General features: G+C 40.1%; 1 protein-coding gene across 1 annotated transcript in view; it reads right to left on the bottom strand.

The window, feature by feature from the left end:
• The window catches only part of valopa (vertebrate ancient long opsin a), a 79,970-nt gene that overhangs the window by 11,377 nt on the left and 45,884 nt on the right, over positions 1-22,709 (bottom strand). The window contains exons 3-4 of the mRNA XM_079560599.1: positions 11,628-11,745; positions 10,318-10,551 (exon numbers count right to left, since the gene is read on the bottom strand). Coding sequence (XP_079416725.1) covers positions 10,318-10,551; positions 11,628-11,745 — 352 coding nt within the window. The remainder of the gene's footprint in view (positions 1-10,317; positions 10,552-11,627; positions 11,746-22,709) is intronic.

Here is a 22,709-nt window from a genome sequence, read left to right as displayed (position 1 = left end):
CTGGCCCGTGACCCTTGGCCAAACCCCTGCAAAAACCCTCTCCCTCGCGCCAGGAGCCGATAACGTCACAACGAATCAGCTCGTAGTACATAACTGCATCCGTATTGGCTTTGAGCCGCGGAGGAGCCCTTGTGTAACACCTTGCTTAGGACCTGCGTGGAAAACAGAGCCATAAAACCCGCTCCAGCAGAGAAAGGTTATAAAATGTCACGTTAATGGCAGAGAGTCGCATTAGCCCGAGACGTCCAGCTGAGCGTCACAGTTAGGCAAGATTGTACGGTTACAGGGGACAAGGACACAGATGTTGTACAATGGGGAACAGGAGGAGAGATACTTGCTGCAATGGGCTGATGAGAACACAGAACGCTTTTAGGATGTCTCGGAAAACGCCGCTCCGTTGAAAATGTATGTATTTTTGGAGAGAACTTAGAAAGCTACACATCCGAATGTCAAGGGTCGCACTTCCTAACTTGCTCGAAGGCACATCGCTGACATTGGGCCTCGTTCATAACATGTTCTTACGCACAAATTAGGAAGGTTTTTGGAATTCACAAAATGTGTTCTTGCTGAAAAAACTAAGAGCAGTGAGGAGGATTACAGATGCACTGTTTATTCAGAAATAAGTTGGAAATCCTACTTGCAGTCTTATTAGTAAGTAGGGCTGAAAAAAAATAATGAATCTGATTATTTTTCCTCATATTGATCGATCTCTATTTTCGATTAGATTTTTTTTTGTTTTGCTGAAAAAAAACAATAAAGGTGGCCTTTCCCGGACTATCAGGTCAAATAGATGATGCGGCCTGACTGGAAACTGCAGCTAACGCATCACGTTTAAAGCAAAAGTGAGAATGTTTGAAGAATGTAAGAAGCAGACAAGATTTTAGGCACTAACAACTTAACCTCTTAACTCCCACCTGAACCGAGCACATTCTCTCCAGTTTGGCTTTACCCCAGTCCAAAAGCTTCTGGGAAAAAAGCTGTGGAAAAAAGCGACAAAACTGAGACGAAAACAATGATGGAAATGTGACGAAAAAGTGAGAAAACATTGACAAAAAAGTGACGAAAATTTGATGAAAAAGTGGCAGAAATGTCACAAGAAACTGACAAAAAAATTGACAAAAAATGACAAAAATGTGACAAAAAATGACAAAAATTTGATAAAAAATTGACGAAAAAAATGACAAAAATGTAACAAAATGTTACCAAAAAAAATACAAAATGTGATAAAAATTTGACAAAAAAAATGACAAAAATGTGACAAAAATGTGATTAAAAAAATGACGAAAAAATGACAAAAATGTGACAAAAAAATTACAAAAAAGCTACAAAAATGAGTTGAATACCCAACAAAAAAATGAAGCAAAAAAAATCTGATGACGTGAGGAAAAAGATCCTCTCGGTTCAGACGGGAGTTAAGAGGTTCATATGTACAAAAAGACATTTATAAATGTAAAAGACCACTCCGGCTAATCCACTCTTCTTTCGGCTGCAGCATCAAAAAAATCTGCATGGTCGAAATACAGACATCAATACATCAATAGTTTTCCTCTTCAAAGGCAAACTTTCGTCTGAGTTGCGCTTCCTGATCCTCTGACGGCGGCTCGCATGTTCCTGTTTTGCTCGTCCACTGACGAGTTTGCACGATTCTCTCCTGTCGCTGTCGCGTGTGCCTTCCTGTATCTGATTCCCTCGGCTTGATCTGACATCATCGCGGTGTCTGTAATTTATTTTCCAGAATGCGACAGTGTTGGCCAATTAACCAATCCATTAAAACACACCACACGATTATTAAGATTGACCTGTATTAAAAACGCAATCACATTAAAATTCAATTAATTGCCCAGCCCTAACGGCAGGTAAAGTGCTAATTGATTACTGCTAAAACGTTTTAAAAGCTTTCATGATATGCAGGTTACATCTAACATTTTGTAATCAGAGGTGAGTTTTTTTTCTTTTGGGGTTTTCTTGGTTGTTCGTTGTTCGTGTTTTGCCATTCGTTTGCTCCTCTGGCCGTTTTTGTCCTTACTGTATATGGTGAACGAGATACCCCTCCTGGAACCGCCACCTTAACGTGGTGGAGGGGTTTGAGCCAGTGTTAATTTTGACAACATATTTTATTTTAGTTTTAGTCTTCTGACTAAAATGTAATGTAATCTTAGTCGAGATTTAGTCTAAAAAAAACTTTTCAATTTTAGTCTAGTTTTAGTCGACTAAAATTGCATGTCAATTTAGTCGACTAAATTTAAGACTAATTTAGTCGACTTTGCATTTATAATATTCATTCTAATCATATTTATTCAAGGTCCTCGACTTCATGGAGCTTCTCCCACATGAATAAAGCTCAGAGCTGATCCTTTGGCAGTGAATTTAAATGATATGAGGTTCTTTCAGACGGTCAATAGAAGTTTGGATGATTTGAGTCTCTCCTTTTCATTTTTATTTAGTCTTATTTTAGTCGACTAAAATATCTGGACATTTTAGTCATAGTTTTAGTCTCATGAAAAACTTTTAATTTAGTTTTTAGTCCAACTTTAGTCGTCAAAAATATCACTTTGACTAAAATGAAGAATAAATATTTTAGTCGACAAAATTAACAATGGTTTGAGCACCCGAATGATCCTGGGAGCGCTGTTGTCAGGGGCTTGGTGCCCCTGGTAGGGTCTCCCAGGTCCTCGGTGACGGGTCAGACAAAGAGCAGTTCAGAAGCCCCTTATGAGAGACCAACAGGCCCGGTTAGAATCGTCCTTCTGTGGACCCACCACCTGCAGGAGGAGCCATAAGGGGCTGGTGCGATTTGGCATTTACCAACCTCAGAACACAGGTGCGAAGGATTTTCCCCACTTTTTAAAGAAAAAGACATTCATGTAAGAGGCCCATTATCCCTGAGCACGACCCATTAATATATGACTCAGCTTAGACATACACACATTAAGGCTAAGGTTGAAATTAAACCGTATACAATGTTTTAACCCATGCATCCGTCTCAGTTATGTGCACAAATATCATTGTAGTCACATTACGGGTTTCTCACAACAGCGCTGCACACTATGGCTGGAAGGAAAAATGCACAAGGCTTCAGCTGATTGGCATTCTTTCTCCATTTGCTTGACCCAGTTGCCAACATAGATTTACTACATTTTGTAAAGAAGGAATTAGTTTATTTTACATACGACTTGAATATGTGAATAAAAACAATATATTACGTACAGGCGTGTTAAAGTGGGTCATTGTACTGTATTGGTTAGTATATGATTTACATAAACTAAAGGCCACTGTTTCTCAGGTTTTTCTTTCAGTGGGAAAAACAGGAGGACTGGAAGTTAAGAGTTAAGAGATGAAATCTGAAGTTTGACGTTTGGCCTGGTCTTATTGCCAATTCTTAATTCATCTTAATTGTGTTTAAGGCGTGAGACGAGAGCAGTCATTTCAAACTATGCAAAGTCTAAAGGAAAGTGTTCAGCTGAGTGTTCGGAAGTCACAGACATGTCTTTTTATTTCTCCCAAAGTGAGATCCAGTGGGAACATCCCGTTATTAATCTGCTCAGTAAGGCTCATCAGCGTGTTCAGGCTTTATTGCATCACCGGTTATTTTTAGCCGCCTGCCTCACCTCTTCCCCCGGCGGTTTCTTTCGGTCTGACAATGACTACCGAAGGAGCCCCTGCGCTTGCTCCTCGCGGGATGACATTTAAATGAGTCGAGTGCGAGTTATGAAAGTGATAAATCGTATTTCTGCTCTCCGCCTCGACCTCCCGAACCCGAGGGCCGTTTCCGTGTGAATTACAAGCGGCGCTGTGGTCGGCTGGAGACCCCCGTGAGAGTCTGCCGTTATGTAACACGGCTCAAACGCTCGGTCAGCTGAGCTCCGTAAGCGCCGGTCGTGACGGCTAACGGCCCAGTAAACGCCCCTAGAAGCAGGCTCCGGATCAGTCGGCCTGTTGTTGACACTGGCTTGACCGACTCAAGCACAGAGAGGAGAGCACAGGGGGGGGGAACAAGTGTAATGCAGAGTAGGACCAGAAATCAAGATCACAAAAGGATATGTGCAGGCAGGGGCGTAGCACCAAATTCTGGGCCGTGGGTACTAACTATCTTGGGGGACCACCCCCGCCCCCCCATATGAAATTCACATTTCATATTCTATGTTCTTTGACCACATAACAGTGGTTTAGTGGTTTGACAGTGCAGTTCATTTATATTCTATTATAACTTAATTATATATACCTTAACTAAGTGAAAAAATGGGTTGGCCAAAAAAGTGCTTCATTTACAAACACATATTCAATCCAATGGGTACTTTGATCATGGTTTGTTTGTTTGTTTGTTTGTTTGTTTGTTTGTTTGTTTGTTTGATTGTTTCAGTTTTCAGTCTGATTTAGTCTCTTACCATATTTGAAGCCTACACCTTTAAGTGTATTGTCAGTAAATTACTGTTGTAAAAAGTTACGCTGGAATAGGCTAAATGGCACGAGACGTCCACCTTTCACTAGAACCAGGTTGACTCGTCTCCAAAGCTGCGCATTTATAATGCGTGAATCCAAGTGCGCGCGGCTAATTAGCATAATTAATTCGGCAAAAACGGCGTGCGACCTGTGGCTTTCCTCACTGTATTGGCCTGATGGCTCAATCATAATAAATATGAGGAAAGAGAAACTTTAGAGGTTAAAACGAGGAGAGAAGGAGCTCTGTCTCTGACTCAGCGCAGGCAGAGGCAGGACTCGCCTCACCTCATGTTAAACTGTCATTTATGACAAGAAAGTTGCCTCTAAGGTCCGCTAGAACAGGCTAGTGTTAAATAAAAGCACATTAGAGCGAGGCCAGACTAATATCTGTCTCTCCTAGCTCTGTGTCATTGCATTAGAGTCCACCTCATCAAAATCACTGCTGAGCTGAAGTGCACGGTGCTGGTGTGTGGGCTGAACCATTTGGCACATTTTTAAAGGGGTGTCAGGGCCCTGAGATATTATCGATCATTGTTTGTGCAAAATTCTGTGTAGCAACCGTTGTATTTTAGCCCGGTTATGTTCAGTTCTTATAGTATCAATTATGAGGAAACTTAGAAAGTACAATACAGAACGCTTTTTGCAGTATTTTTGAGGGCCCCTACCGTGCTCTGGGCCCTGGGTACTCAGTACCCTTTACCCCCCCAGTTCGACGCCCCGTGTGCAGGAAAGCTCGCCAGACTCAGTGTTGTAGACTCTGTACTTCCATTGTACTCGATCGGATCAATATAGCCCAGGAAAATATACTAAAAGAAGAAAATGGAACTCAATAGCACCCATCTCTGGATTAAAGTGCACTTGAAAACATAGCACGGCCCTGTATGTGTGTGGGTGGGACGTACAGAGCTGCCCTGGCAGTTTGAACATTGAGAGTCGCAGGACAGAGTGCTATCAGTGTTCAGAGCAGGGAGAATGGACAGGTACTGTATCTCAGTATGGAAAAACGGTGGACTATTCCTTTGACCCTTTTGGTCGTGCTGTACACAGAATAATGGAAATGTTTGTTCAATGTTCAAAGGAATGAAATGACTGAATAAACTACTACTACTACAAAAAATAAGATGCATATGTTACACAATAGACTTACAGAGCCTTTGGCCTGCGTCTTGACTTGATCCCAGCTCTTCATTGTCCTTTTAAAGCCCTCTGTGTGCATTTATATACTATACTATTTATATACTATACCCACTATACAGTGGGGGAAAAAAGTATTTGGTCAGACTTTTGTTGGATTTTGGCCAAATACTTTTTTCCCCACTGTACGTATCAACTCGTCTAAGCTCAGGTAAGAACATATCTCGGTATGGAAAAATGGTGAACTATTCCTTTAAGGCTGAAGTGAATACTTATTAAGCCAAACCCAGTTTGCATACGTACTTCTACGAGAAAAAAACACACATTTATATAAAGAATTTCAAGTGCCAAACAGAAGAGAAATACGCATGTATTTAAAATTGATTTTAACATAAATTTCAATATATATACACATGTCAATTTATTTTAAACTAAATCATGTCATCTGACAGAAATTAGAACAGGGAGCTTCTGGTATCCAGCAAAAAATGGTGCTCATGGAAGGAGGCAATGGGGTGTGCAGAGAAAGATCAGGTCCAGGCACTCATATTTTGCAAAAGTAGAATAGGGTGAAGGTGCACCCTGATGAAGGCACAAGCCAACACGCGTTGGTGCTTTTTAATGTTTCTGGCCCATTAATAAAGCCTTTTCTACTTTTGCAAAAAAGCTCCTGGATGTGAGGAAGGAGAAGATTATTACTGACAATTAAGATTATTAATTCAATGTTTTAAAGTGAATTATTTTTGTTTGTTTATTGCTTCATCTGAATTAGTCAAAGGAATAATAATAAAAACACAGTGATGCTCGAGTGGATAGCAATGTATTGTGACAAAGGTTTCCAACAAGCATTAATGTTTTTGATTGATCTCTTGCTCAATAGTTCTGCTGATATGAAGACTCTGAGGGGCTGATTTAGACGTGCCATTAGGTCTGGGTTTAGAATAAAGAGGTTATGACTCGATAATGGCCGATTGCTCTGTGTCGGAGAGCGGGTCAGAGTCATCAGGTCACAAAAGGCCCATTAACATGATCTGAATGATGTTTTTTGTTTTTTATTGCCACAAAACTGGGGGTTTAGGACACAACCTGACTGACATTTACAAGTTATCCACCTCACAAGAAGCACAACAACAACACCCCCGACCTGTCACACTATTCAGAAGTGTAATTGAGTTGATTTACAACTCAAACACTGGTCATATTAAAAGGCTACACATGACATAACAATTATAACACTTACCCAAGTGTGGCTCCTTTCTGTAAACAAAATGCCTTATTCTATATCTAATGTCTTATCCAGCATTCACACCATTCTAATTACTTTTTGACACTGTTTAAACAAGCCTTTGCATGGATTTATGTAATAAAGCACTACATTAGGCACATACAGCAAGTGGATGGTGCCGATGGAGCAGAACAGGTTAAGTTGTGTAACATCACTGAAGCGGTGGGAAGTGGTGGATTTATTTCAAGAGAAACTACTGACCCAGACAGCTCTAATCCATTATTTTTTACAATGAAAGATGAAAGTCAATGCAGCTGTATAGAGAGTTCCAGCTTATAAAAGCTAGAGGTAAAGAATGTGGTACAATGTGATGATGAAGAGCAGCTTCAGCACTCTTTGTTTTAAATTGAATTTGGTGTAGATAATTAATGTGTAACCTTATTAAGGCTATATCCACATGAAGACAAAACGTCTATGTTTTCAAAAAACTTTCTTTGTAAGCACGAAGCCATCTTAGTAAATGTGTGCGTCCACATGGGTCGACTCAGGTCTGTGAGGCGCTGTGATTCATCTTCCAGGCCTGTGTGAGGCGCTGTGACGCTAACAGATAATAGAACAAGATGTAGAGGCGCATGTGCTGTAAACTTTTGCGGAATGTAAACAGTGAAAATGATTCATGGATTTATGATCTACAGAAGAGACGAGGAGGCGAGTTTATTCTTCAGACGTAACGGGGCTAAAGCAGAAAAAACAGTCAGTGACTTTTACTGTCAGTCCAAAAACACAGACTGACTGGGACGTGTTTTTCTACTTGTCACCTGTAGCTTGTGGACTGCAGTGGAGCAAAGAGGAGCGGAGTAAAACCATCATAGATCCATGAGGAAAACTCATTTCATGGTCAGTAGATTATGGATAACAGACACCACTCTGGAGCTGTGATGTCATCGTTTTAGAAAAAGTTAAGGAGACGTCGTAACAACGGCGCCGCGTAAACGGTGTTTTGAGATCTTTCCACTCTGGGAGCTAGTTTGGAAAATGTTCGTTTACAGACCCCCAAAACACCGGGCTCGTAGACGATACACTGGATTGATAAAACATCTTTGCGTTTGGTCCTCAGCTTGACTTCACATGGACAGGGCCTCAATGTGAAATGTGTGCTTCAAAGTTTCTTCTGAAAGGCGTGACACAATAGTCTGTGAGGAATGTACTCTAATAATGCTGGTAGCGTATGATTTGCAAAAGCTCCAGACTGATAAAGAAATCCTGTCAAGTTTTAGGGATTCAATGTAAAACTACACCGATCACACCTTAGAACTAAAAGTACAGTAAATATCATGCCATGTTCCTCAGTCTTCTACAGAAAGTTACATGAGTGAGTGGGATGTGACCACACTGTAAAATGAAGTAAGTGGTGTGTGTGAATGACATCGGAGTGAGCTGTACACGTCTATACCATCGCTGCCGCATGCATTTTTTATCAGGGAAATGCACAGACAATTGTGCGCAGCCGATTCAGTTTTCATTTATTCATACGGCATGCATTATTGAAGCACATGCCAACACCCGGCAATAACAGAAAAACACCGGCTGCATACGATGAGCTGCTGTCTCCGACCACTTCAAATGAAAGGTATTGGGGTTCATGAAAACACCGGCATGATTTTCAACCTGCTACTTCCCTTGATCACGAGGATGGGATTAGGTTTAGGGTCAGAGGTTAGTGTTATGATTAGAGTTAGGAACGGCAAATGTGAAGTAAGTTGTGTTTCTCTCACAAAGATCTTACACATCACAGGCTGTAAGCTCTCGAGTCAATGGACTTTGGGATGTGAATAATCGCTAACTTTAACCCTAAGCTTGCCGTTTAAAGCGCATTATTGTATTTTTCAAGAAGCTGACATAATATTTCAGTGGTTAAACTCTAATTGTTAATAATAATAACATTATTCACTTCTCAAGTCAATCATATGAGTGCCCTTCCTCTCTCCCCCTCCATCATCCAGACATTTAATCTATTTGCCCATTCCTCAATGCAACTTTATGTTTCAGTTTTGTCCTCAACCCTCTCTGCCACATCTTCCACCACCACAGCCCTGTGCTACAGAGGAGGCTGGAAGATTACAAACTGTCTCAGTGTATTGTAGAGGCTTTTGAGTTGGGCGTCCCACAGGGCTCTGTTCTTGGACCGCTGCTGTTTGTTCTTTGTGTCTCTTCAGTGTGTTGTGAGGTCGGAGCACAGATGGACACAGATGTTACAGTTACGCATTAGGGTTGTTATATTATGTTATAGTCGATACTAAACCTAGAGTCTTAACTAGATACTAATTTAACCGAGAATCGATATACACTGCCCGACACACACAAAAAAATCACAAAAAAAGGTCACAAGCTCGATTATTTCATTGGACCGCCTTTAGCTTTCGCATTCACTGTGGCATTGTTTCAATAAGCTTCTACAATGTCAAAAGATCCAGTGTTGCTTTAATCTTTCAAGATCTTGCATTGATGATGGGAGAGTGTGACCACAGTGCAAAGCCTTCTCCAGCACATCCCAAAGACTCTCACTGGGGTCAAGATCTGGACTTTGTGGTGGCCAATACACATGTCAATCATGCTCTCTGAACCAGTCTTTCACAATGTGAGCCCGATGCATTCTGGTATTATCATCTTGGAATATGCCCGTGCCATCAGCTATCCATTGATGGAATAGCCTGGTCAATGCTTTGTGTGTAATAGTGAACTAGTGCAGTGACAAAACCATGACTTCAGTGCATGGGAAGGATGATGCTAGTGTTGCTAACTTATAAACCAATGTAGAAATCAAAGTAGAAGAGCTATTTAATATCTAGGCAAGAGGGGGATTTGAAAGCCAAACCTCAACCTTTAGAGAAAAAAAATATCAATAAGGCATTAACCTCTTACCACCCGCCTGAACCAAATGCATTCTGTCCTCTTTGGCCATTATATAGGTCTGTATAACACCTCATTTGAAAGCTAAGACCTACAAAACTGATCTTTTTCCTCGCGTCGTTGTTGCTGTGTTGTGTCACCTTTTTTATGTTTTTTTTGGTCATATTTTTGTTGAGTTTTGTAAAAAAAAAAAAGTTGAATTTTTGTCATTTTTTTGTTTAATTTTTGTCATTTTTTTGTTTAATTTTTGTCACTTTTTGGTTGAGTTTTTGTCACATTTTTCTTGATTTTTTGTCATATTTTTGTTTAATTTTTGTCATTTTTTTGTTTAATTTTTGTCACTTTTTGGTTGAGTTTTTGTCAAATTTTTGTTAAATTTTTGCCTTTTTTTTTCACATTTTTGTCACTTTTTGTTTGAATTTTTGTCACTTTTTTGTTGCGTTTACATCCTTGTTTTCTTCTCATATTTTGTGGCTGTTTTGGTGTTTTTTTCCCAAGAAGCTTTTTGATTAGGGTAAAGCCAAACTGGAGAAAATGGGATCCGTTCAGGTGTGAGTTAAGAGGTTAACATCAAACATGAAGTTGTGTTATTTTTTTTCATAACTGACCTGTTTGTTCATGAAAACGTAGATGATGGGGTTGTAGACAGCTGCGGTTTTGGAGAAGAAGGCGGGGATGGAGGCGAGGCGTGGGTCCAGGTGGATGCTCGGGTGGATGGTGACCAGGATGGAGAACACGGCGTACGGAGTCCAACCGACCATGAAGGCAACGATCATCACTATCACCATCCGGGTCACCTGCCGCTCCGGCTTCCTCGCTGTGGCCAAGCGCCCGTGGGACACCTGCCAGAGGGGAAGTATTAACACACCGGTATCCATGCTCCAATGCGGGTAGCTCTAAATTGCCATAATGCGTGAATTAGTGAGAGGATGATTGTGGTCTGGCTACGAAGAAATCAACTTAGTACAAGTGTGTGGTGGTGTGTCCTGTGCCACAGAAAGCAGCTATGCAATTGGGAGTCATCTCCAGGGCATCTGAGGAGACAGGAATAGCCCGTCGGATTTAGCAAATACAGAGAATTGCCTTGAAATTGAAATAGCTCTACATAAAACCAATGACATTCTGTTATTTTTTGTAACCCTATTGAGAACGGTCAATGCGAATAAAACAAAGGCCACAATCAAATTTAATTGAGCCACTATTGTAAAACTGTGAGTGTTATTTGTCTGAAACCAAAATACCTTTAAACCAAGAATAAGAGCCTCTACTTTTGAAGAGATCCTAGACACAGAAGCTCCACTGTTTTTTATGAGCACTTAAACGGTCCTTGTGTCGATAATTTGCTTTGTGGAATTGACGTTTCTGTGCTCGAGGCACAAATGAACACTTTTTTTCCTTCAAAATCACTAAATGTAGCATTTGAGCCATACATATTTAATTACAGTGAAGGATTATGGTGTCGGTAAACCACCATTTGAGTATGTGTATAGAGCAGATAATGAGTATTGATTACTAAAGTAGTCATTGATTGTTTTGATAGTCGCCCAGGCGCGAGTCTGATTCACTGTTGCAACTTTATTCACTTAAGGTGAGTCTTTCTTAATTACATCAGAAACTATTGAAAGGATTCTTTGTTCTCTTTGTTCTTCCAAGAAAGCATTTCCTTTGTATCTCTTGAATACACCATTCGAAGAGGGACTTCCAAGAACCTGTCTTTGTTAGCGGCCTGCGTGGGCAAATTTCATCTCCCGAAGTTCATTCTTAGAAAATGCATAGCTTATCAGTAAATACAGACTTCATACAGTAGATGTCTATGCTTTTGTGTGAGGCACGTCTGCTGAAGGTTGTGAGATGTTTGAGTTTTGTACAAATGTCTGGACCACTCAAGAATGACTGATTGCTGCCAGGACGTGCTGACCTTACGCAGTTTGCGCAGCAGTTTGCCATAGCAGAAGAAGATGACGCCCAGCGGCAGGATGAAGCAGGTGGAGAAGAACGTGATGATGTAGCTGTGGTCCTTGTTTGTCGTAGAGTACCTGCAAACACAGACAGATGGTTAGTAATTATTGTGGCCCTGAGAGAGTTTGCACGACATTAAAGGAATAGGCCACCGTTTTTACATACTAAAATATGTTCTTACCTCACTTTAGACGTGTTAATATATCCCCGTCTGGTCTTTGTCCGCGCGCTCTGTCACGCAAACGGAGCACATACGCAGCCTCTCCCACATGTCACATAGCTCCAAAAAAGCTCACGATAGAAGCTACCAAGCTCTTCCACGTGTTCCCTATTTAAATAAAGTTACGTGAAGTGTTTTCATGCGAAGTATATTTACACAGAAATGTAACATGTCGATTTTATAAGCAAATAAAAAGGGGGACTATATTGTGAGGCGTAATGATACGAGGAGTAAAACGTCCGCGCAGTAACTCCTAAAGGTTATTGACGGAAGTGAGCGGGGGAAGTCTTTCGGAGTTACTGCGCGGACGCTGTGCTCCTCGTATCATTACGCCTCACAATATAGTCCCCCTTTTTATTAGCTTATAAAATCGACATGTTACATTTCTGTGTAAATACACTTCGCATGAAAACACTTCACGTAACTTTATTTAAATAGGGAACACGTGGAAGAGCTTGGTAGCTTCCATCGTGAGCTTTTTTGGAGCTATGTGACATGTGGGAGAGGCTGCGTATGTGCTCCGTTTGCGTGACAGAGCGCACGGACAAAGACCAGACGGGGATATATTAACACGTCTAAAGTGAGGTAAGAACATAACTTAGTGTGTAAAAACGGTGGCCTATTCCTTTAAGTTGAATCAAGAAGTAATTGGAGCATCCATACATATATGCTGTTGGAACAGGATTGTATTATTCCACATCATGTCCACCACCAGCATACTTAAAGCAGTACTAAGTAACGTGTTTACCTTAATAAATCCTTTTCGTAGTCCCTGTGGGGGTAATACCATAGACTGTAAAAAAAATGGACGTCTTATGCTCACTCCTCCCCGTTTACCAGATTGACCACGGCTGTGGGGCAATTCATGGCGGATTTACAGACTCCCCCTCCCCAGCTCTGACGAAGCATGTTCCTAAAAAGGGCATACGGGCAGGATTTTCACCGTAGACTCGGCCCTTCCGTGACGTGTAGCTCGCGCTGCTCCAATGCTAACAGTCCGAGCCTCGTTAAGTACGAGATTTCAAAAATTCATATTACGAAAACCAGCCTGGTTTCATATATTGTGATTAACCCAGCGTTATCTCAGGAGGAAGATCTAGCCTAGTCTAGCGTTGAAACAATTGAAACCAGGCTTTAAAGTAGTTTTTAACGTGTCTAAACTCCAATGCTTTTCAATGGGGGCCTAGCGGCGATATGGAGGTACTGCAGCAACGGCGGAGCAATGGCGGCCCCCACGTTTGTGGTCAAAAAGCAGGGCAGCCAGCGGCCATTGGGTAATACAAGTGTTTATGGGATGATTGGAGGGTCTTTCATCTCCCCCTGGTGTCTCTGGCCAGAAAACCAAGTTTGCAACTTGACTGCCACCGGACCGGAGCAACCAATGCACAATAATGGAGTCACGAAGAAGAAGCTAACATGCTAACGGGCAAAGCTAACTGCGGGCTAACGTCACTTTAAACAGTATTTACAGCCAAGTTTGAGAGAAAAAAAATAATTCCATTGTTTAATTGGATGTACAATATCCCTCTCTCCCTTCACCTTTCCTGTCAGTGAAGTATTTACTCTCCAAGACAATTAATAAGTTAAAAAAATCGTAACTTGCTACGACACCTGCAGTTGCGCTTATGGCTCTAGGGGGAAGAGTCACTTAGTACTGCTTTAATCTCAACCAATTTCACTGTGGAAAAAAAAAGAAAAGAAACAAAATACTATATCCAACACAAAAAAAATCCTTATCATGTCTTCTGTCTGTGGACATAATTTCAAGTCCAATATGCCGTCAGCAGTAATGTGGGTAAGGCATTTATTGAACTTTGTGAACGCTTGATTTGGTTGGACAGGGTGGAGGTGGGAGCGAACACTGGAGAGGAAAAATGTTGGAGCCCAGACTTGATCCTATGTGGTAAAAGTAAGGCAATCATTTTCCTGTAATATGCTCTGCAACTAATACAGTACTGAAACTAATACAGTACTGAAACCTTTTCTTGAATATTTAACAACGTACATTTTTTCTGACTCACTTTAGGAGCAGGGATTCACCAACAGAGTGTTTGCGCTTGTGTTTTAAATGTCAGATTGACTTGGCTCTGGAATATCCTTGTTTCACACATGGCTTTGTTCGAGAGAGAGCTGCACCTGAGGCTCTGACACAAACCTGGCCCCAGGACCCTCAGGTCATCACACCTCCATCAGGACAGAGAGGGCGGTTTACCTACAGACTACAAGATATCAACAAGCTTGTGCAATCTAAGAGTAAGGCTGAGGTGTTTCACTGTAGGGATGTTTGTTCTCTGCATTTGACCCATCCGTCATCCGTCAGACGTCAGGAGTGGCTGGAGGATTAAAAGGGGAGACACTACAGGCAAAACTCAATTTTTTCAGTTTTCAGGTTTTGGGCCAAATTGGTCTCTGAACATACAAGCTTTTACCCGGAAACAGAAAATATGCCTAATCTTCACAATAACATGTTTAAATATTGCTCTGATTCAATGTTCCCCCATAGACTTATATGGGACAATGTAATTTCAAGGGCCTTTTTCTCAAAACACATTTTTCTGTCATTGTGGCGACACTATGTCCACGTCAGTCGGACCTAAAGACTTCAGATTTTCCAGCCTTGGACTGAACAATATTTGGACGATTTTTTCGGAAGGATTTTTTATTATTTAATCCCTATAATCCCCATTTATTGAGTTTTGAATGTCAACAAATGAGGCAAAAATTAAATTTTTAAACATTTTTACACTAAAAAACAGCTTATTTTAAAACTAAAAAAGAAATCCTAAATCCCCTGTGAAAACGTCTTGGTAACTCATTTTATTCTGCCTTTACTAGTGTGTCAACTAGCTTCACAGATGGCGAACAGTCTCCAATAAAATACCAGGAAGCGTCTTGCTGTTTTGGTGCAGATTTACTGAAGGACTGTAAAACTGTAACATACAGAAACACAAAAGGTCCATATTACAATCTCATTTGGTGGAAAATATAAAATAAGTAGCTCAGAGATAACTAAAACCAAAAAAAACGATCTCATTTGCGAGCGATTAGCACGATGCTAACATACATGGGAAAACCCATAGGGATGCTAACGGAATTAGCGCCTAATATATTCTTGGAAATAACGAATTGGAAACTTACTAAAATGACTAAATTTGGTGTCTAATGGAAGCTAGCATCAATATAATCTCGATACTTACAGACAGATATTTGTGTAGAGCCAAATTGAAAAATACAGGCTGGAACACTGTGGAGTTTTAGAGACTGCTTTCAATGCTTGGAACATTACTGCACTACGGAAGCACCAAAAGGACAAAACACACAAAACTCAAAACACAAAAGAGTTCCCACAAGGGGGCAGTACACATTTATCAATAAAATGAAACCATGAATTTGAATGTAGCTCTATCCATTATTCAGATTTCGTCATAAAACACCTTGTTCTTATATGAAAAGATAAAATGACAGAAAACTTATCATGTATTTTTTTCTCACATTTATGCGAGTGATCGACAGCAACAGTTTCAAATTGATATCTGTAAATATACATTTTTTCCCTATTCACCTGCAGTGTCTCGCCTTAAAGCTACAATAACTTCAGTGTATTTAATTTTATCAACTTTAAAATGTAAAAAAATGCAACATTTTGTCCTCAACTTTTTTCTAACGGCGGCTTATTATGCATATCTTGTAATATCTGGGAAACCGCTTTCCATAATAGTGACAAGCCGTGACTCTAATGATCTCTGGCAGGTTCAAGGATGAGAGGAAGAAGTAATCCGTTGATGTCCCGGCCTCATTTGCGTCTCTCGCGCCCTGAACGGACAGAGTTGCCGCGGGGCAGGACGAGGCAGGGAGTTTTTCCTGCACCCTTCTGGACACATGAGCACCCTTGGGTCCTCCTCATGTCTGCAGCCGCATCGCCACATGCGCCCCGCGAGGTTTAGTTAGTCTGAATGCGATGCAAAGAGCCTTCAGACTTGGAGCGTGGGTATCGAGCTGAAGCGGCTAATGAGGCGTTGTATGGACTGGGTCTGACAGTGCGGATCTATGAAGCGAAGGACATGTGCTGGAATGCATCCGATTTTAGAGCCATATTGATCTTCATTACTCATTTATTTATTTGGATTAGTGAAAAGAAATACAATATTGAACTGGATTACTTTCAGGGGCGGTACTTTACTTGAGTGGCAGTTTGACATATGACATTTGACGTATTGCATGTATTATATTACTTTGGCATTGGAAATGGCCGAATGTTGCAGAAGAACGTTCCATGCTGTACATCTGTACTGTGCTCTATCCCCATTTCATCCTTTAACCTCTTAACTCCCACCTGAACCGAGAGCATTTTCTCCAGTTCAGCTTGACTCAAATCCTGTAGGCCAGTGTAACACCTCATTTGAAAGCTAAGATCTACAGAACTCATCTAAATGGATCTTTTTTTCCTCACGTCATCAGATTTTTTTTCCATCTTCCATTGTCATTTTTTCGTCACTTTTTGTCACATTTTTGTCATTTTTTCGTCACTTATTAGTCATTTTATTTTATCTTTTTTTGTCACATTTTAGTCACTTTTTTGTCATTTTTTTTGTCATTTTTTCTGTCATTTTTTCGTAATTTTTTGTCACATTTTGTCACATTTTTGTCATTTTTTCGTCACTTATTTGTCTTTTTTTTGTCTTTTTTTGTCACATTTTTGTCACATTTTAGTCATTTTTTTGTCACTTATTTGTCTTTTTTTTCTTCTTTTTTGGCCACATTTTAGTCACTTTTTTGTCATTTTTTGGGTCATTATTTTGTCAATTTTTTCGTCACTTTTTTTGTCACTTTTTTTGGTCCTGTAGGTCAGTGTAACACCTCATTTGAAAGCTAAGATCTACAAAACTCATCTAAATGGATCTTTTTCCTCACGTCATAAAACATTTTTCCATCTTTTTTTTTTTTTTGGGGGGGGGGGGGGGGTATTCAACTCATTGTATAAATTGTTTGTCTTTTTTTTAATCAATTTTTTGTCTTTTTTTGTCACATTTTTGTCATTTTTTCGTCACTTTTTTGTCAATGTTTTCTCATTTTTTTTTGTCACATCTTCATCATTGTTTTTGTCTCAGTTCTGTTGCTATTTTCCCACCTTTTTTCCAGAAGCTTTTGGATTGGGGTAAAGCCAAACTGGAAGAAAATGTGCTCAGTTCAGGTGGGAGTTAAGGGGTTAAATATGGAATTATCCTTAAATTATCCTTAAAGTGATAGTCTGGAAGTCTACATGTTTTGCACATTTTTAAATTTTGATGTAAAGTAACTAACAAAAATATACTGTATATCATTATTTTTTGTGAAGTCCCTCTTCTTGGATCTCAGCAACTAATCAGAGTCTAGTATCCTCCCGCGTTGAACAATGAGATGAACTTTTCCTGTGAACTGGCCTGTCAGGTCCAATCAGGAGGGAGGTGGAGGAGCTCGATCATTTACTTTTAGAAAATTCTGTTCCTGTTCTCCTCATTTTGCAAACTAAGAAGGGCTTTCTGGTTAAAGAGGGAAGGAATTTCATTATTACTCTCCTCACTTTGCAAACTTACAGACTATCACTTTATTTATAGATCAAAGACCATTTTTATCTGATTAAAAACACTCTAGTGTAAAACTGATTAATACTTACAAACCAAGGAATAAGGTCATATTACACTGGGTTACAACAAAGAATGCTTTTTGTCAACTCGTTTATAACATTTTTGTGTATCAGGTCAGGTTTTTGGGCAAAGGGGATTTTTCAATCTCTGATTTCCGTGATTTCCATGATTTTTACTTTTTGTGGTTCTGTTCAAGGGGGTATTATGCTAAATCGATTTTTCAAGCTTTACATCATGTTATTATGTCATTCCCTCATTAAAAACATGCCTGAAGTGTTGCCTTGGCACATTCACGTATTTTTGAGTAATCTGTAAAAACTCTGATGGCAGCCATTTTAGGGATAGGTTTGCCTGAGTCCTCCTAGGAACGCCCCCACCTCCTGGAGACGCCTCCGAGCTTTCGTCACCAGCCGAGTAACCAACCACTGCTCCTCAGCAGAACCCCCTCCCCACTGACGCCACAGACAGCGTGTCGGAAAGAGTCAGAGGTTCTTAAAGAGACAGAGGCCTATTTATATTATTCACTACAGCCATTTTGAGAGAGCAATTTTATACAAGGCAGTTATTCTAATTTACTGCATTTACAGACCAACAGAAGGTTTGGACATCATTGTAGTGTGTTATAGACTGGTGCTATGTGATTGAAAAAAGCATAATACCCCCTCTTTAAAACCAACCCTGAGGATGTTACACCAGCCCCAGCCAAGGGGACGGTCTTCTAAGAAGTCAAATAATAAAATGGTAATATACAGTATATATAATATATTTTCCTACATTAGGCACTCAGAGCGCTTTACATCAAGGAACCATCATCATCATCCATTTACACTCTCATTCACACACCAACATACGCAGACACTGGGGGCAAGGTGGATGAGGTGTCTTGCCCAAGGACACAACAACAGTGTGCATCTGCAGGAGCCAGCATTCGAACCCCCATGAGACGACCAGCTGGATTGTGTACCAAAATATATCCATGCTATAAATGCTAATTATGCTACAACCCCAGACAGAACTCATTATAAAGACATAAATACCCGTCAGCAAAATTTGGCCGGGGGATTAAAAAATTGACCTCATTGAGCAAAAACCCAATGTGATTTTTGGATTCAACACATCCAAATTGTCCTTTTTTAGACACTGTGACATTAAAAAGGCATAATAATTTAGGATAATGAGCCCTGTAATTAGCAAGAAAATGACCAGTTTGATAGTCGGACTGGGGCCTTGCTGCGTGGAGCAATCGTCAACCATTAATCTTTAACCCCATAACTCCCACCTGAACCGAGCACTTTTTCTCCAGTTTGGCTTTACCCCCAGTCCAAAAAGCTTCTGGAAAAAAGCTGTGAAAATAGCAACAAAACTGAGACGAAAACAATGATGGAAATGTGACAAAAAAGTGAGAAAATATTGACAAAAAATGGATGAAAAAGTGGCAAAAATGTCACAAGAAATTGACAAAAAATTGACGAAGAATGACCAAAATGTGACAAAATGTTACAAAAAAAAATACAAAAATATGACCAAAAAATGACAATAAAAAGACCAAAACAATGACAAAAATGTTACAAAAATGTGATAAAAAAATGACGAAAAAAATGAAAAAAAAAATGACAATTTTTTTACAAAAATGTGATAAAAAATAACGAAAAAATGACAAAAATGTGACCAAAAAAATGACAAAAAAGTTACAAAAATTAGCCAAATATTAAATTAATTAAATACCCAACAAAAAAATGATGGAAAAAAAAATCGGATGACGTGAGGAAAACATCCTCTCGGTTCAGGCGGGAGTTAAGAGGTTAAACATGTCCAACACGGCTCCTTTGACCCAGTGCCAGTGAAGGATGGGTCGAATGCAGAGGAAGGGCTTGTAAAGACGCACTGAAGTTTTTAGGTTTAGCAAAATGCGCTTTCAACACTCCGAGGACAGCTATTGATGACTTGAATGACCCTGACTAATACATTTTTTACTCTGCCAGGAAAAGGAAATAGAGAAAACTACTTTAACATTGAAAAACTACTATTGGCAAGGTCACCTGACGAGACAGACAATTTCGCTGAAAGGAACGGCTTCTGTGACATTGCTCCCGAAGCCCTTCCAACCTCGAAAATGTTTGACTCTTTTTTTTTTGCTACATTTCAACTTAATTCTTTGGTTGTCCCGCCTGGTAACTCTCTGTTTAAAGATCAGAGGCTCCTGCTGTTGGGGAGTTAAGCGACAGTCAGGGCAAGTCAAAACTATGGTGTGACATGACTCTACATCATACCTGTCAAGGGACAAGAATACAAACGTGAAGTTCCCGTTTTGGCCGGGGAAACTACCCATTTACCCGATGATATTACATAACTAAAGTCCAGGAGAATATTTTGTCAACACCCTTCATTACAACTTAATGCTCCTGCTTTAGATTAATAACAAATGGACAGGTAAATTGTTAACCCCTTGACGCCTGAATGTATTGCCAATTATATAAAACAAAATACTTCATCAGTGGTTTTAGGTTTAGGTTCATTAATCTCTTAACTCCCACCTGAACCGAGAGGTTCTTTTTCCTCAGGTCATGAGATTTTTTTTCCATCATTTTTTTGTTGGGTATTCAACTCATTTTTGTAACTTTTTTGTCACATTTTTGTCATTTTTTCGTATTTTTTTTTGTCATTTTTGGTCAATTTTTTGTAGTTTTTTTTGTAACATTTTTATCATATCTTTGTATTTTTTTGTAACATTTTGTCACATTTTTGTCGTTTTTTGTCACATTTTCGTCATTTTTTCGTATTTTTTTGTCAATTTTTTGTCATTTTTTTGTCATTTTTTTGTCATTTTTCCGTCAATTTTTTATCATTTTTTTGTCACATTTTTGTCCTTTTTCGTCCATTTTTTGGCAATTTCTTGTGACATTTTTGCCACTTTTTCATCAATTTTTCGTCACTTTTTTGTCAATGTTTTCTCACTTTTTTGTGACAAAAAGTCTCTCTGCTATTTTCACAGCTTTTTTCCAGAAGCTTTTGGACTGGGGTAAAGCCAAACTGGAGAAAATGTGCTCGGTTCAGGTGGGAGTTAAGGGGTTAAACATTGCCATAACCTGAAATGTCTCAGTTATAATAGAATAACAACAGCAATAGAAGTAAGAAAAAAACAGATTTATAAAACAATGTTAAAGCTCGTGGGATAAAAGATTTTTCATGTTTTTTACGTGTGGCTCTTTTTGGCTGCATATGGTCTCCGGCGCCTGAGCTGGTCTCCAATGGAGCGGGCATGAGTTGTGAAGGTGTGCAGAGGAGAAGAACTGTCCTCCAGGATATTCTGGAGGGTCTTCAGTGTGGCCATGTCCCGCCTCTTCCTCAGAGATCGGATGTGTTTTCGCTTTCAAGCTGATGCTAAATTCTTGCAGGAAGCGGTATGTTGTGAATTAGCGACACACGGCGTTAAGGGGTTGAAGCAGCTACCTCATTTACTAATCAATTGTAAAATACCGTAAATCAGGGGTCACAAACCTTATTTCAGCTGAGGGCTACTTTAAGAGCATTAAGTTGTTCGAGGGCTACCAGTTAATTAGAAATCCTAAAGACTTAAACGTACACTGTTCACTTATAGGATATTGACCCCATATTATATTAAAATAGCTTTATTTTAAACTGATACTGAGTCACAAGAACCGAAATAACTGTAATTTTAAGAATTAGATTCAAGAAAATGAAGTGTTTTACACTTTAGAAAAAGTCCCAAGGGCTACTGGAAATGCCCGCGGGCACCATGTTGGTGACCCCTGCCGTAAATGCTCTAATATAGGCCGGGGCCTTTATTTACTCAAGGGCATCTAGGACCCGGCCTTTATTAGAACCAGGCTACAAATAGAGACAGGCCTTTATTTCTATTTCACTCTTACACTTTTACACTCTCCCAGTGGCTGGAACATTGATGCCTTTTATTTTGTCGGGACAACAGGAAGTGTTTCGTTGCTGTTAGCGGAAAGTTGACATCAGTGTCACTGCAGGTTTCTGTTTCGTTTTTACCGCAGACCGGATTATTTGTTGTTATCTTGTGTAAAGGCGAGTTTAGACGGAGCGTTTGTGTTTGTGATCGATCATGAGACTGACCCGAGAGAAGACGAGACGCTCGCGCTGATCGGAGGAGTTATTTTGAGGCGTGGGACTGACCTGCACACGGAGCAGCTGGACGTGCTTTGAAGACACGATGGTGACTTTATTAAAACCCTGAAGGGTCACACAACTCTCCCCCTGTTTCCAAATATCGTCACAGGAGGTTTGAAAAGTGGCTAAATCTGTGTCAAAGTTACGCTCGGATCAGCTCCTCTGCAGCGTCCCCATCAGCCCGGGTTCCCCTTTGTTTACTTCCTGTACGTGAGTTTTCATTTACAAGAGTATGAGACAAATTCCTAACATGGGGAATATTTCTACCGCTATAGTTTCTAATAAAAGCCCTGGCCTGTTTTAGAGACCGGCTTTAATTTGCCTCCGCCAGCCGCGAACCCGGCCACTGTTAGAGACCCGGCCGCTAATGGAATACAGGCCAATATTAGAGCATTTACGGTAGGCAGCCTAATTCGACAGCTAAATGTATGAAATTATCTTATTTGGCGAAAAGGCCTAACTCGACAGTTGAATGTGAAATTACCCGCTGATTCTTGGCAATACGAGCAGCTCACATTCTATCAAGTTAAAATCTTTGGTCTTGGTCATACTTCTGTTTCCAAACCGACCCACTCTCAGCGGATTAACTTTAATGGTTACTATATATTTCTAATGACTGAATGGGGACAGTGGCCCAATTAAATTTACTAAACTCACTTAAGCTCAGTTGTGCACAGACTGGCGACAGCTCCTTACTCCACCCTAATTTGTGACCGAAACTGTTTTACATTCAGCCATTTTGGTAATTGTTTAACCGATCCTTCTTCCATTATAATCAGTAAAATACGACTGTCCGTACGACTTTTCCAACACCGTTTTTTTTAATGGAATGCAAAAAATACTTACAATAACAAGGATTTCACACTTCCTAATTGGCTCTGGGCTGTAACTATTCCACACAATGCCACTTTTAAAAGTCTTCCCATGGCTTGTCAGGGGGAATAACGTGGATGGGCGCCAACAGCGGGACAGGAGGCTGGTGAGGCGCTGAAGGAAGAGACTTCTTTGAACAAATGAGATTCATGGGACAGTTTTGGACCAC

Source organism: Gobius niger (genome assembly GCF_951799975.1).
Source record: "Gobius niger genome assembly, chromosome: 7".
NCBI lineage: Eukaryota > Metazoa > Chordata > Actinopteri > Gobiiformes > Gobiidae > Gobius > Gobius niger.
Note: the sequence above shows the minus strand (reverse complement) of the source record. Positions and strands in the feature narration are given on the sequence as shown.